Source organism: Hyla sarda, chromosome 1, assembly GCF_029499605.1.
Source record: "Hyla sarda isolate aHylSar1 chromosome 1, aHylSar1.hap1, whole genome shotgun sequence".
Classification (NCBI taxonomy): domain Eukaryota; kingdom Metazoa; phylum Chordata; class Amphibia; order Anura; family Hylidae; genus Hyla; species Hyla sarda.
In genome coordinates this window covers 297703196-297718215 of record NC_079189.1, presented here as the reverse complement: position 1 = coordinate 297718215, position 15020 = coordinate 297703196, and the positions used below count along the sequence as shown (strand labels likewise).

The window sequence follows — 15020 nt, the reverse complement described above, 5'->3', positions numbered from 1 at the left end:
AACAACTGTCAGTCGCTATGCAACCTAAGGACTGTTTATATGAGACTCTTACTGTGCCGTGAATATTGCAAGCACTTCAGTAAAGTAGTTCAAGTTCAATCTATTTGTGGACCTTCAGTCATTTCATGCACCCATCGTTACTGGGAAGGGCGGCGATAGGCCGGAACATTGATTCAGCATACCAGCCCTCAGCCTGGCGTCACAAACTATAGGGTTAACATTAATCCCTCATATACCGATACCATACCACCACTGCCATACACCCCCCCAATGGCTACCACAAAGCCTTTTTAGCGTTGCACGAACAGGATTCGGGTGTGTGCCTACTATTGCCACTAGTGAAAGTGTACTCCCCCCCCCCCCCCCCAGAAAGCGAACTTTATTCATGTGTTGCTGTGTACAAGAACGGTGCTTGTGGTGCACCATACAAAGGGGCCAAGAGAAAAGTAAGGGGGGGGGAGGCGAAGATTTGTCTACAGTTGAAATGTGTAAAACTGCGCCATGAGTTCATGCTGCGATCCTCTGGTCCGGTCGGCACAGGCGGAGCTGAACTGCCGCCGGAAAAGCGTGCGAAGAAAGCCCACGCTGTACCACGACCCGCCCCTGGGCGTGGACGCCAAGTTGCTGTATCCCAGCCGAAAGGGAACTCAGAGATGCAGAAGTCATTTCTGGAGGGACCGGAAGTCGGGGCTGCACCGATAGCGTCCTTCCTGCCCAGTGCCATTTTGGGGAAGCCCATTATAAAAGACACCACGCAGAGCAACCTCTTCAGTCTGCAGAGAGAGCCGGAGAGTACAGACATGGTGGAGAGCAGCGTTCCACGTGGTCAAGTTGGCAAAATGGCGCTGGAAACACGGAAAGTTGTGGCAGTCGCAGCCCAACTTTTTCAAGTGCTTGCTGACCGTCTGCAGCGGTTGTCATTAGACGAAGAGGGGGCCTGCAATCTTCCCCCACTGCCTGATGATGATGACGATTGGCCAGAGACACCTCCAGCGAACAGTGCAGGGACACCTGGAGGTGCGTCACCGGTGAGATTGTCCCCTCCCCACAGGACCTGGGGCTCGTGGGCCGAGATCCCGTCGGAGGAATCTGCTGTGAGTACCCTGCAAGAGGCGGCCTATTCTTCCTCCTCCAGCTCTGAGGTCATTCCTCGATCAAGCTTGCCAAGTGCACGACCGTGCTCACCAAAATTGCCACAATGGGTGTTCGGAGATGAGCCGGAGCTGATCGAGTACATGCACAGAGTACTTCAACCATTACCTGGGAACTCACTCCCACCAATCCCAACTGCAGAAAGGGAAAGGGCCCGTCAAGAAGCCGAGCTGGCCGAATTGATGGAAAAGTTAAAGGCCCGACACAAGGAACTCTATGCTTCAAAGTACGTACACTTGCCTTATGAAGAAAGAGTGCGGTATCAGGAAAATACCAAAGAAATGGAGGCATTGTACATCCGTAAATGGGATCACCACCGAGAAGGGGAGGAGCCATTAGAAAGGAGAAGAACAACTGGGGCCAAGTTCGACATGGTCAGAGGTTATGGGACACTCCTTGACTGCCACACTGGGCAGACCATCCTCGTAAAGCCGGCAAGCAGTGCAAAGGCCATATCTCCTTAAGAAGTTTAACACCTTGGAGGTGGGTGAAATTGTGGAGTACACCCCCGTCCAGAGCCTTCGTGGAGAATGGGCTGCCGCGGTCACAAGACCAACAGCCCCAAAACAGCTTCCTTTCAAATATTTCTCACCAAATATTTCCTAAAGCCTCCACCAGTGTACCCAAGGAGGAGGAGCTTAAAGAGTCAAGTTCATCATCTTCTATGTACAGCAAAGTGTCAAGTGCATCATCCTCTACGTACAGCAAAGAACCAAGTTCTTCATCTTCTTCATACCGTCGAGAGTCAGGTTCTACACAGGGTGAAGAAAACAGGCCAAAATTGCGGCCACCCCAGTCGGTACCTAGACTCTTTCAGAGCAGTGAGAGTTTGTCTAACCTTGGGGTACCACAGATGTACCTAGGCCCTCTCGGAGCAGTGAGAGTTTGCCAGTTTATGAGGTACCAAGGAAAGGGTCATGGGTTGCTCCTAATTTGGAGAGGGTGCTCAAGCCCTGTTGTCCCACTGTGATCCCGGCTAGTAAGCCTATAACCCCTTCTCAAGCTGCCTTCCACAACTCCATTCTCACCAATGTGGTGTGACAAAGCTATGTCAAGTCTGATCCTGCCCCTGATGTTGGCAGATATAGGGGAACCAAGAGAGGCACTACAAGAGTGAAGAAGAACATCTTCTAAAGAGACTCTAAAGTATTGTCTTATTGTTTTTTCTGTCTAACCATTTTGTCTTACAGTAACCAAGTTCAAGAAAAGTGCCTAGCAGGACTGTGCTAAGTTTGTTTCAGTTTAAAGTTCAGCAACATAACCACTAAGCTTGTGCCTGACTATTAAGTCAAGAGACTCCTAGCCTGTTGGAGATTCATCAAGGACTGTACCCGGCTGAGTTGGGGTCAAGGCCGTGTTCACTTTTCAATTGGACTCCTAGTATAGGTGGACTGCTGATCCTTACATGCCAATCTGTATATTTTCTTTGGACTCCTAGTGTAGGTGGACTGCTGATCCTTACATGCCTGCTTCATGTATATACCACCAGCTTCATAAGAACTCTTATGATAAATGTTGCACTTATCGGGTGAATGCACCTGAAATATGTTGGAACGTTGATAAATATATAGTAAATTTGTATATGGTTCTGTACACAGAAAGATGTCCTTTTGTCTGTGTACAAAAATAGTAAGTAAGGTTTGTACATAGAAAATATAGTCAAATGTCTATGTACATTAAAATAACTCAGAGTTGTACATGGAAAATATTGACGTACTGCACGTGTACACTCAACACTAAAAATATCTATAATTCTTGTACATACAAATGTATAATAAACTAAAGGTGTTTAGTAGTAACTCAATAGGGGACACCTTGGATCCTCCGAGGGTAGTATTATTGTTGTCGTCCATCGCTAGCACCTGTCTCAACAAAAATAGTAGGGAGGGTTCCCTTTCAAATAGTACTTGCACATAGTACCCTAGATTACTCACTTAATGTACTACCTCAAATTTCTCTAGTACATACACAAAAACAAATAAATATCTCACTTAAGAAAACACTTAAGGAATTGTAGCATATTGATACCCAATTCCTGCCACTGTTAGGTACACTTCTTCTTTTCTTTATTCATTGCGTGTGTGAGATGCTCTGCCTGGCCAGTAGGTACTCTTGCTAATATAAAAATAAACACGTAATTCTAAGAATAACCTAGTATGTTGTTTTGAAAGTGCTTTAGGGGTAAGTAGCGTGTAGTCGATAGACCCTAGCAGCCACCCTTACTGTGACCTAGCTTCCGGCTAGCCAGTATACCTTTCGTGTACTAACTAACAGGTAACTTATTGTTGGCGAATAGAATGTGTGAGATAATACAAATGCCTAGTCAGCTTGATGCTAAAGGTAGATAGAGCTGTGCTAATGTTCAGTTTAGCCTCATTAAAATGTGTTGAGAGCTAATAAAAATGTCTTAGGCAGCTATCTAATTGTCTAGGGAGACCTAATTGTATAGTAAGCTTCAAAATGTATAATAATTTTTACAAAGTTGTATAGGAAGCTAGAAACTAAAGGATAGATAGCTTCTTCAAATGTCTAGATAGTATTCAAATATCTAGATAGCATTCAAATGTCTAGATAGCATCAAAAGGTGTTTAGTCTACCTAGGATGTATAGCAAATGTACAGATCATCCTGTTCTATAGCATCCTGTTCTCGTCCTAGTCCCTCTGGCCATTTTGGGACACAAGGATGTCCCGGTTACCTCTCTACGGTCCCGCGTTAGCTTTAAAAACGCAGGGACCGCCGGGAGGTAGAGCACGCAGGGACATCACGTCACTGACGACCCATGCGTGCGCCCGTACAGCAGAGCAGAGCGGAGGATCGAGGAGGAAGCGCGCATGGTAAGTGACCAGCGGGACGTCATCTTCGGTGTTCCGACACAGACATACAGCCTCCAGCCATACACTGTATATTGCTGGAGGCTGTTTGTCTGTGGGGGAACACTGCCTGTCTAATGTGGGGGAACTCTGCCTGTCTAATGTGGGGGAACTCTGCCTGTCTAATGTGGGGGAACTCTGCCTGCTAATGTGGGGGAACACTTCCTGCCTAATGTGGGGGAACACTGCCTGTCTAATGTGGGGGAACACTGCCTGCCTAATGTGGGGTAACACTGCCTGTCTAATGTGGGGGAACGCTGCCTGCCTAATGTGGGGGAACTCGGCCTGCCTAATGTGGGGGAACTCTGCCTGCCTAATGTGGGGGAACACTGCCTGCCTAATGTGGGGGAACACTTCCTGTCTAATGTGGGGGAACACTGCCTGTCTAATGTGGGGGAACACTGCCTGTCTAATGTGGGGAGAACTTTACTGCCAACCTTGTGGGGGGGAATTATACTGCCAACCTTGTGGGGGGGAATTATACTGCCAACCTTGTGGGGGGGGAACTATACTGCCAACCCTAATGTGCGGGGAACTATAGTACACCCAATGTGGGGGAACTATACGGCCAACCCTAATGTGGGGAACTATACTGCACCTAATGTGGAGAACTATACTGCCAACCTAATGTGGGGGGAACTATACTGCCAACCCTAATGTGGGGGGAACTATACTGCACCTAATGTGGGGGAACCATACTGCACCCAATGTGGGGTAACTATACTGCCAACCCTAATGTGCGTGGAACTATACTGCACCTAATGTGGGGGAACTATAGTACACCCAATGTCGGGAAACTATACTGCCAACCCTAATGTGGGGAACTATACTGCACCTAATGTGGAGAACTATACTGCCAACCTAATGTGGAGAACTATACTGCCAACCTAATGTGGAGAACTATACTGCCAACCTAATGTGGGGGAACTATACTGCACCTAATGTGGGGGGACTATACTGCACCTAATGTGGGGGAACTATACTGCACCTAATGTGGGGGAACTATACTGCATCTAATGTGGGGGAACTATACTGCACCTAATGTGGGGGAACTATACTGACAACCCTAATGTGCGGAGAAGTTAGCTTTCTCGATATCCTTCTGATAAAAAATGATAGGGGTGGTCTATATACTGATCTTTATCAAAAACCGACTGATAAAAACAGCTTATTATGTTTTGATAGCGCACATCCGGCGTCAATTAAGAGATAAATCCCCTTTTCCCAAAAGAAGCGGATTCAGAGGATCGTTACTGATCCTTCAAGGGAAAAACGCATGGGTGAATTGGTGGATAAGTTTAAGGCGAGGGGTTATCCTGAGAGAATAATTAATGCTATCCCAGAAGATAGATCTAGAGCGATTATTAAAGATTAAAAAAAAAATACCATTCGTCAGAACTTTTCACCCCCAGATAAGTAAAATTGATATGATTGTACGTGAGAATTGGTCTATTTTGAGTAATCCATACCCAGATATACCAGAATTTCAGACTGCACCCCTGATTTGCAATAAGAGGCTCCCCAATTTACGGGACAGATTAGTATGGGCAGATTTGGGATCCAGTAAAAAATCGAAGCAGACCTTTTTAGGGACAAGAAAAAATGGGACCTTCCCATGTTTGAACTGTGCCCAATGTTATTAAAGGGGATAGGATTGTGCATCCACACACAGGTAAGGTCTTCACAGTGAATGTTTTTTTCACTTGTAAAACGAAAAATGAAGTGTATTTGATTAAGTGTCCATGCGGTCTCCTATACGTTGGGGAAACTTCCCAGCGTGTAGGGGACCGCATTAACAGACATAAGTCAACCATACGGTGTGAAAATCTGTTATTCCCGATTCCAGCCCATTTAAAAAAAATGGGACACAATATTTCACAATTACAATTTCAGGTGCTGGAGGAAATATTACATCCGCGCAGAGGGGGGAGCATTAAAAAACACCTCCTGAAGCGGGAGGCTCACTGGATTCATAAACTGGGTACCCTGGAACTCCGTGGGATGAATCGAGAATATGAGATAGCAAGATTACTTTGAGATGTATTCATTTGCTCGTGTTGCTATAGGCTTATAAATGTATAGACTATGAATGACCAACTGATTATGATTGTGGTTTTATTTTAGAGACCAGCATGAAAGAAAATAGAAAAGGCGAAGACTTTGAAATGTGTATGTTTTGTTTTCTGGTTTCTTGTATTATGACATAGCAACTGATTATTTGTTTATGTTGTAGTCATGGCGACTGAGGAATTGTAATTAGCCTCCATGTGTTATAAGGAAGCCATGTGATGTATGAGTACATGCAATTGAGAAAGGCTTTGGCCGTAACGCGTACTGCGTTTCTTTCCTATGTTTGTTTTGCATAAATAAAAAAGAAGAAGAAAGAAAAATTGAGTGCTGGGATTCCTATTTTTCCTATACACTAAAGAATGATACTTTGGGCCCAATTTGCACATTTCACTTAGGGGTGAACTCACTTTTGTTGGCATGGTTTAGACATTAATGGTTGTGTGTTGAGTTATTCCGAAGGATACATTAAAGGGGTACTCCGCCCCTAGGCATCTTATCCCCTATCCAAAGGATAGGGGATAAGATGTCTGATCGCGGGGTCCCGCCGCTGGGGACCCCCGCATTCTACCATGCGGCACCCACCTGTAACGGCTTCCGGAACCGCTGGAGGCCCTCAGGCTAATACCATACAGACCACAGGGACGTAAGATCGTGACGTCACGACTCTGCCACCATGTAATGTCACACCAGCCCCCTCTATGCAAGTCTATGGGAGGGGGCGTGAAAGCTGTCACGCCCCCTCCCATAGACTTGCATTGAGGGGGGCGGGGTGTGACATCACACGGGGACAGAGTCGTGACGTCACGATCTTACGTCCCCGTGGTCGCGATGGTATTAGCCTGAGGGCCTCCAGTGGTCCCAGAAGCTGTTACAGGTGGGTGCCGTATGGTAGAATGTGCAGGTGGGTTCCGCAGTGGTGGGACCCCCGTGATCAGACATCTTATCCCCTATCCTTTTGATAGGGGATAAGATGTCTAGGGGTGGAGTACCCCTTCAAACACTGTTATACAGGCTGTGCACTCACTACTTTACATTGTTGTCACATAAAAAGATATAATACAATATTTACTAACCTCTGATGGGTGTACTCATTTATATGAGATTCTGTATATAGGACATAAGCTAGTGCAGTGCACCACTCAAGCCCTGTGATACTACAAGCTTTATCATCCACCACACACACACAACCTTATTACTGGCATCACAATCTTATCATATTACCTCACCACAGACTGCACCTGTGCCAATACACATACATTTTCAAAAACTGTAAACCAGTTTCTGGTATAGAATGCTACAGCTGCAAAAACACAATCTAAATGTGGCCTACAAAAAGAACCTGAAATACATACTGCAGACCTGGTCTGGAGCAACATTTTCTCATGAATAATGGATGATGATTCTCCTGATTATGAGATATTCCCCATACAAGCAGGCAATGCTTTTAACAAGGACCTGGAGCAGATAAACTTTGCTAAATATTTAATAGTGTCTGATTTGTACCTACAACAAATCCAAAAATACAATGAACAAGAGGCATTAAAGTACTGTTCTTAAAGGATAACCAGAGCAGAAAAAGTTTCTTGCATCAGGCACTGTTCAGAGATTCAAAGGAATCTGTCATATCATGCTCAGAGCTGCAGACATAGGCAAATAACATGATTTTAGAACTTTACAGCCATCAGCAACAAGACAAGGTACCGTATTCTTTGTTATATCTCCCCATTAGTTATCTGTCCATGTCTGTAGCATCAGGCATAATACATTCCCTTTAAATAAGTTTACAAAGTGAAATTTTGTACATAGGACACTGGGTTATACCACCAAAAAATAACATTAGTAAAGACTCATTCTACTCTCTTAGGAATGTTAGTTAGAGTGACAGATCTATGACCAGCTGGAGATGCAAGTGCCACAAAGTGCTAATGTGATACCCACAGGGATGATAGGTATGGTGGTACAGGTCAGCTGGGAGTAGTAGTCCTGCCGGAAAACAGATGCATCAGTACCCGAAGGGTTAATCTGCCCTAGGACTCTGTTTAGCCTGGTTGCAGGGTTACACCCTTCGGTTTATGCAGCAATCAGGCTGAGCTCACCTGTGAGCTTGATATATAGCCCAGCTCACTTTAGACCTAGCTGCCTGTGAAAGAGCTTATCCCCTGTAGCTAACATTGTTAATCCTGTGATTCTTGATATTGTTATTTGATCTCAGCTTGGCTTTTTGACTTCTCTTCTGTGTTTGCATCTCGGTACCTCAACATTTCAGGTTACAGAATCGTCTAGTTGACTTTATTGTGTGTTTGTTTAGTATTTTATTCTGTTAGTTTGTGTGCCTCTTGACGCCTAACCTGTGTCTGTTTATTATAGTTTATTGTGTTGACTATGACTCCCATCACTTATATAGGAAGGGACCGGCACCTTGGTTACGGATCTGCTGCCTAGGGCAGGTACGTAAGTAGGCAAGGACAGAGGCTGTGGGCGAGTTCAGGGCTGTACTCTTTCCCTGCCAAGATGTGACAAGATCACAGCAGGGTGATGTAGCTAATACAACGGTCCCCTGTGAGCCCGACAATGCTGTGTCAAATAAATCAGGTAAGTGAAGTTACTACAGTCTGATTAGCATGAACTCTTGTCAGGATGCGGCAGGCTGGTGGTGGATCCTCTGTGTCAGAGAGGGATTGGCGTGGACCATACCGGTGGACCGGTTCTAAGTTGCTACTGGTTTTCACCAGAGCCCGCCGCAAAGCGGGATGGTTTTGCTGCGGCGGTAGCAACCAGGTCGTGTCCACCGGTAGCGGCTTAACCTCACTGACTGCTGAGACTGGCGTGGTACAGGAGGACTAGACAGAGGCGAGGTCAGACGTAGCAGAAGGTCAGGGGAGGTGGCAAGGTTCGTAGTCAAGGGCAACGGCAGAAGGTCTGGTAACACTGGTAATGGAACACACAACAACGCTTTCACTAGGCACTGAGGCCACAAGATCCGGCGCTGACAGGAAGGGGAAGTGGGTTATATACACCTGGAGCAGGGAAGCTAATAGACACTGATTGGGCCAGGCACCAATTAGTGGTGCACTGGCCCTTTAAATCTTAGAGAGCCAGCGCGCGCACTCCCTAGAGAGCGGAGCCGCGCGCGTCAGGACGTGACAGCCGGGGAACGGGACAGGTGAGTAGATTGGGATGCGACCCGCTACGTGGATCGCATCCCCGCCGGCAGTGACAGTGCAGCGCTCCCAGTCAGCGGGTCTGACCGGGGCGCTGCAGAGAGAACGCTGCGAGCGCTCCGTGGAGGAGCAGGGACCCGGAGCGCTCGGCCTAACAGTACCCCCCCCCTTAGGTCTCCCCCTCTTTTTATCTGCATGTCCCTTCATACGAGACGAGGCCAGTGGGAGCGACTCTTGAGTCTCCTTCCAGATAGCGGAGAAGTCCCGGGTTACTTCATCTACGGCAGGAACTCCAGAAGAAGTGGGAATGGGGAGGGGGGGCAGAGGGTGAAGCTTGCCACGGGCAGAGTGGCACCAGGAAGGAGGCTATGAGGAGGTAAGATCTCTGCTTGCTCTTTGCAGAAAATATCAGAAAAGTCCTGGTAAGCCTTGGGAGGGCCCGGTAAGGGTGGAACCTCAGGAGTTAGACAAGTGGGAGCAGATGTGAGGCATCGTTTGTGACAAGAAGGACCCCAATTTTTGATCTCCCCGGTGGTCCAGTCAAGGGTAGGAGAATGACGTTGGAGCCATGGCAGACCGAGGAGGACTTTAGAGGTGCAGTTGGGCAGAACAAGAAATTCAATTTTTTCGTGACGTAGTCCAATGCTCATAAGCAGGGGTTGTGTGCGGTAACGCACAGTGCAGTCCAATTTTTCTCCGTTGACAGAAGAAATGTAGAGTGGCTTGACGAGACGGGTCACTGGAATGTTGAACCTATTAACAAAAGAGGCCAAGATAAAATTTCCTGCAGAACCGGAGTCCAAGAAGGCCACAGTAGAGAAGGAGGAGTTTGCAGAAGGAGAAATCCGCACAGGTACAGTCAGACGTGGAGGGGCAGAATTTATGCCAAGAGATGCCACTCCTACATGAACAGGGTGCATGCGTGCGTTTCCCAGACGCGGAGGACGAATAGGGCAGTCCACTAGGAAATGTTCGGTACTAGCGCAGTACAGGCACAAATTTTGATCTCTGCGACGAGACCTCGCTTCTTGGGTCAGGCGAGACCGATACACTTGCATAGCCTCCTCGGCGGGAGGCACAGGAGTAGATTGCAGAGGATTCTGGGAGAGAGGTACCCAGAGATCAAGGTCCTTTTCCTGGTGGAGCCCCTGGCGTCTTTCAGAAAAACGCATATCAATGCGGGTGGCCAACTGGATAAGTTCAGACAGGGTAGCAGGAATTTCTTTGATGTGACTGGATAATGCCTTTCTTGAAGGCCGCACAGAGGGCCTCATTGTTCCAGGATAGCTCTGAGGTGAGGGTACGAAACTGGATGGCGTATTCGCCTATGGAAGAATTCCCTTGGACGAGGTTCAGCAAAGCAGTCTCGGCTGAGGAGGCGTGGACCATACCGTTGGACCGGTTCTAAGTTGCTACTGGTTTTCACCAGAACCCGCCGCAAAGCGGGATGGTCTTGCTGCGGCGGTAGCAACCAGGTCGTGTCCACCGGTAGTGGCTCAACCTCACTGACTGCTGAGACTGGCGTGGTACAGGAGGACTAGACAGAGGCGAGGTCAGACGTAGCAGAAGGTCAGGGCAGGCGGCAAGGTTCGTAGTCAAGGGCAACGGCAACAAGATCCGGCGCTGACAGGAAGGGGAAATGGGTTATATACACCTGGAGCAGGGAAGCTAATAGACACTGATTGGGCCAGGCACCAATTAGTGGTGCACTGGCCCTTTAAATCTTAGAGAGCCGGCGCGCGCGCGCCCTAGAGAGCGGAGCCGCGCGCCAGGACGTGACAGCCGGGGAACGGGACAGGTGAGTAGATTGGAATGCGACCCGCTAGCGGGTGCGTCCCGCTACATGGATCGCATCCCCGCCGGCAGTGACAATGCAGCGCTCCCGGTCAGCGGGTCTGACAGGGCGCTGCAGAGAGGAGAACGCCGCGAGCGCTCCGGGGAGGAGCAGGGACCCGGAGCGCTCGGCGTAACAATTCTACCGTGGAAGGCCCTCCCATAGTGCAAATTGCTGTACTTTATACTCACAGATTGTTTGGGCAAGATACCCAGCATGTAGGGTGTAAGCTGACAACTTCTGTGACGTTTTGAGAAAGACAACACTACCTCCAAACATAGGTCACTGAAGAGATAAGTGTAGGTAGAGAGACCCCTATTCAGCATTATTCTACTCTGGCTAAGCGATACTCCTTTTTGAAGAAATAATTTTATCACTTTGCCTACACAGTGTTTACAGGAGATGAACTTTTGATCAGAAACCACCAAACTCCACACAGTGCAGTGGTCACTGTACTCAAAACTTGGATCTGTCTCAGATGATGTAACTTACAACTTTAACAGAACAGTAAGCTTTATCTTGAATAGGGTAAACCTAGGAGTACACTTTGGCCTAGGTGCATGTATGCCTAGCAGGAGCAGAGTATGGAGATGTTTTTCTGGTAAAAAGCTAGACTCGTTTGGGGCCACCCCTCTTAGAGAGAGGAGACAGGACTAGGGACTGTTCCTACAACCTTCTAAAACTATCTGTGTAGAAAGCATGATGTGGCTAAGGCATGATTATGTGGTGCCCCGGTACCGTATCCTATACGTTACCTGTATAGAGGTCCCCATTGCCCGAGTCCCTAGGAAGTCGGGGTCCCTCTTGTCTAGTCTTCCCCTTGTCACCTCTCACTTAGTCAGTAGATATATAGTAATTCTATTTGGTATTTATATAGCTATAGGTATAGAAACTGTATATATTTGGTTATTTACCTGTACGGAGCATAGCAGGACCTGCGGGTCACATGATCAGGTAGAAACTCTATGGTTTTGCTTAAGGACCTTTTGGAGGTCCCCGTGACTTGTTCACCCACCAGGCCTTGTAACGGTGAGTGACAGCTGACACGGACCAATTCAAAACGGCCCTGCCCATATAAGGGATCGGCGGCCATTAATCTCTCTTTTGTTCCTGTGCAGCCAAGCAAGCAGCATCGTCTCTTTCCTCGTGGGCTGCTGATGAGGACGGACCTGCGCAGCTGTCATCAGCAGTAACCAGGCCTAAGCCTTGCGGCAACGGCCATCTCTCAAAACTGTGAGTTACTTCAATCCCTATTACCTCAGCAAGATCACCGGACTTAAATATTCCACTAAATCCGGATGGATCTCTGCAAAAATCCTAAATCTAATAACTCTTTGGATAAGTCAATGGTCCTCAGCATCTGTCAATCACTGCCGTGCTATATAGAGACTGTATTACTAAGACTGTTGCTGTTAATTGGATGTACCGCAAGTACTTCAGTAATGTTTATGCAAGTTCAAGTTCGTCTCCCTTGTGGACCTTCATTCATTTAAGCACGCACCTATCGTTCCTGGGAAGGGTGGCAATAGGCCGGAGATTTAACACTCTTGATAACCCTCAGTGTATCCTATTAAAGAAATGCAATGTTTATAAGAGTTTTGCAAGTTAACCAACATACAGTCTTATGCTATTTGGAGAAAGTTTTCTGACAGCCACACAAAAACTTGATACATATGGTAGGTAGAACACAATGGAACACAGGTGAGGGACACTATACTGAAGCAGCATTGCAGCCCTTTTAAGCACCGAAACGGCGGTAATGTTCCAAGCACTCAGGGGAAAATTTATCAAAACCTGTCCAGAGGAAAAGTTGCTGAGTTGTCCATAGCAACCAATCAGATCGCTTCTTTCATTTTTCACAGGCCTTTTCAAAAATAAAAGAAGTGCTCTGATTGGTTGCTATGGGCAACTCATCAACGTTTCCTCCTGACATATTTTGATAAATCTCCCCCTCAGAGTCCACAAATAACAAAACAATAGCATATTCTAGCAATATGCCATCCCTTTTTAAATGGAAAAAAAAACAGATAATATGCTTTTTTTAAAAAAAAATTTGTTGCAGTTTACATACTGAAAAAATCATAGCTTATTTATGAATAATCTTTTTATATTTTTAGGGACAGCAGTAAATAAAAAAAATGTGTTCGAAAAATCAATTTTCGTTCCTTAAGAAAAGACTGTGCTCTACTGGTCATCAATGTCATGTATTGATTTGTAAACAGTTACACATCCATATTGTTTAGAGTTATTGTGGTTGTGTTCATTCTGATTCTATTCTCCAGGGTTACAATTTGCTTTCCGATGCTTGAAAAATAGAAGTCCTGCAAAACGACAGTCAAATATAGGTTCCATGGGAGGTTGGAGGAATCAAATAAAAAATCAGTACCATATGACACTTCTCATCAGTACCTTCCAGCGTATAATGCTGTGGTAAGTTGAAAGGCCATTGTGCGGAAATTTCTCAGATCCCAGCATTCTGACCAGGAGATTCTGTATCTGTCAGGATTTAGAAAATTGTATTTGATAGATTTAGAAATCCTTTATGTATGAAAAGACTCCTACTGCGACTATTCTTGCAAACCTTTAGGTAAAAGGGTGATGCTGGGCAGGTTTATTAAAATCTTTTAAAATGACAGGTTCACTTTAAGTACCTTCAGACTTGACATGCATCTCCTATGTTCTCTGTCTGCAATTGCTTCCATTCTGTTAAAGCCTTTTTTTTCAACTAAAATGGAAAGTAGAAAGAGGGTCCTGTAATATGCCCACAATAATATTCCAACACAGGGTTCCAAATACAGCGATATCACAGTACACCCATAATAAAAATAGTGACCTCACAGTCCTTGTATAATAAATATAGTGTTATCAGAGTACCAGCATAATAAACATAGGGATTCACATACACAATAGATAATGCCCGAGCATGACCAAAGTGAAGCAACAAAAATAGCAGCCATATATCAATATACAGGACTAATGCAAATATTGGAGTCATGTCACACAACCCTATGCTTAGATAATAAACACTGTGGAGTCAAGGTAAATGACTATTGCACAAAGTGATGTCACAGTACAGTTGGTAATAAATATAGTAATGTCAAAATAAAAACCATGAAAGTTAAAGGGGCTGTCCAAGTTATTTAAAAAGAAAAGTCATAGTCTTGTTTTGTGATAAAGTAACAAAAGGGGCTATTCCTGTTCTATACAGAGACACTGTTCGAGTCCTCCCTACTGCCTTTGTTTACTTTCCTCTAGGATTTACACAAAGCAGCTCAGTGGCAGATTATTATATGAGTAGTTTTGGTGGCCGTCGGTGGCCTGGGGCTCCTAGTGGCCCATGGTTGCCAAACTATGGCAGCCACGGGGAGTTAGACAGATTGGGGTACGTGACTCGGGGTGGTTAGATGTATCACTTTGTGACGCAAGGCATAATAAATACACCGATGCCAGGTTACGGATAACTGTCTCTTTACTTTGCTGAAGGTAGCAGATCTCAAGCAATACAGTCTCTTGTGCAGAGAGAAGGACAGAGTGGAACTCTGGGAGCCTGTTACTTTTCTGGTAATTGTAGTTGCTGTTGAATGCAAATATTAGTAGCAGCACATGTTGACTTGAAAGACTTAACTTAACTGACTGAAGTAGAGATTTTCACAATTCACCTGAGCGCCGGGTTCTTTACCTGAAATTTGGCATGGCTGTGGAAGTTAGTAGACTTCTCCCAAGGCTTCTCCTCAGTTTGCTAGCTGGAACACACTCTCCTCACTGCAGCTCACACTGAGCTCTCCTCCCCCCACCTACACTACATAAGGGCTAGGTTTGGGGGTCTCCCATTGGGTGTCACCTGGTTCCTCTGCCACAATTCCTTAACCCCTTAAGAATGCAGGACGTAAATGTCCGTCCTGGTGCGGTGGTACTTAACGCACCAGGACGT

The 15020-nt window shown here is 46.2% G+C and overlaps 1 protein-coding gene across 9 annotated transcripts in view; it reads left to right on the top strand.

The window, feature by feature from the left end:
- Positions 1-15020, top strand: part of LOC130268641 (uncharacterized) — a 361414-nt gene that overhangs the window by 200992 nt on the left and 145402 nt on the right. For 7 of the 9 annotated variants that reach the window (XR_008843545.1, XR_008843544.1, XR_008843547.1 and 4 more), the window contains one exon: positions 6149-6404. Coding sequence is in view for 1 of the 9 variants with exons in the window: in XM_056518046.1 (XP_056374021.1) it covers positions 6149-6193; positions 13372-13519 (193 nt within the window). In the remaining 8 variants the exon portion in view is untranslated. Of the gene's footprint in view, positions 1-6148; positions 6405-13371; positions 13520-15020 lie in introns of those variants that run through there. The other 2 variants (XR_008843543.1, XM_056518046.1) reach the window with 2 other exon arrangements.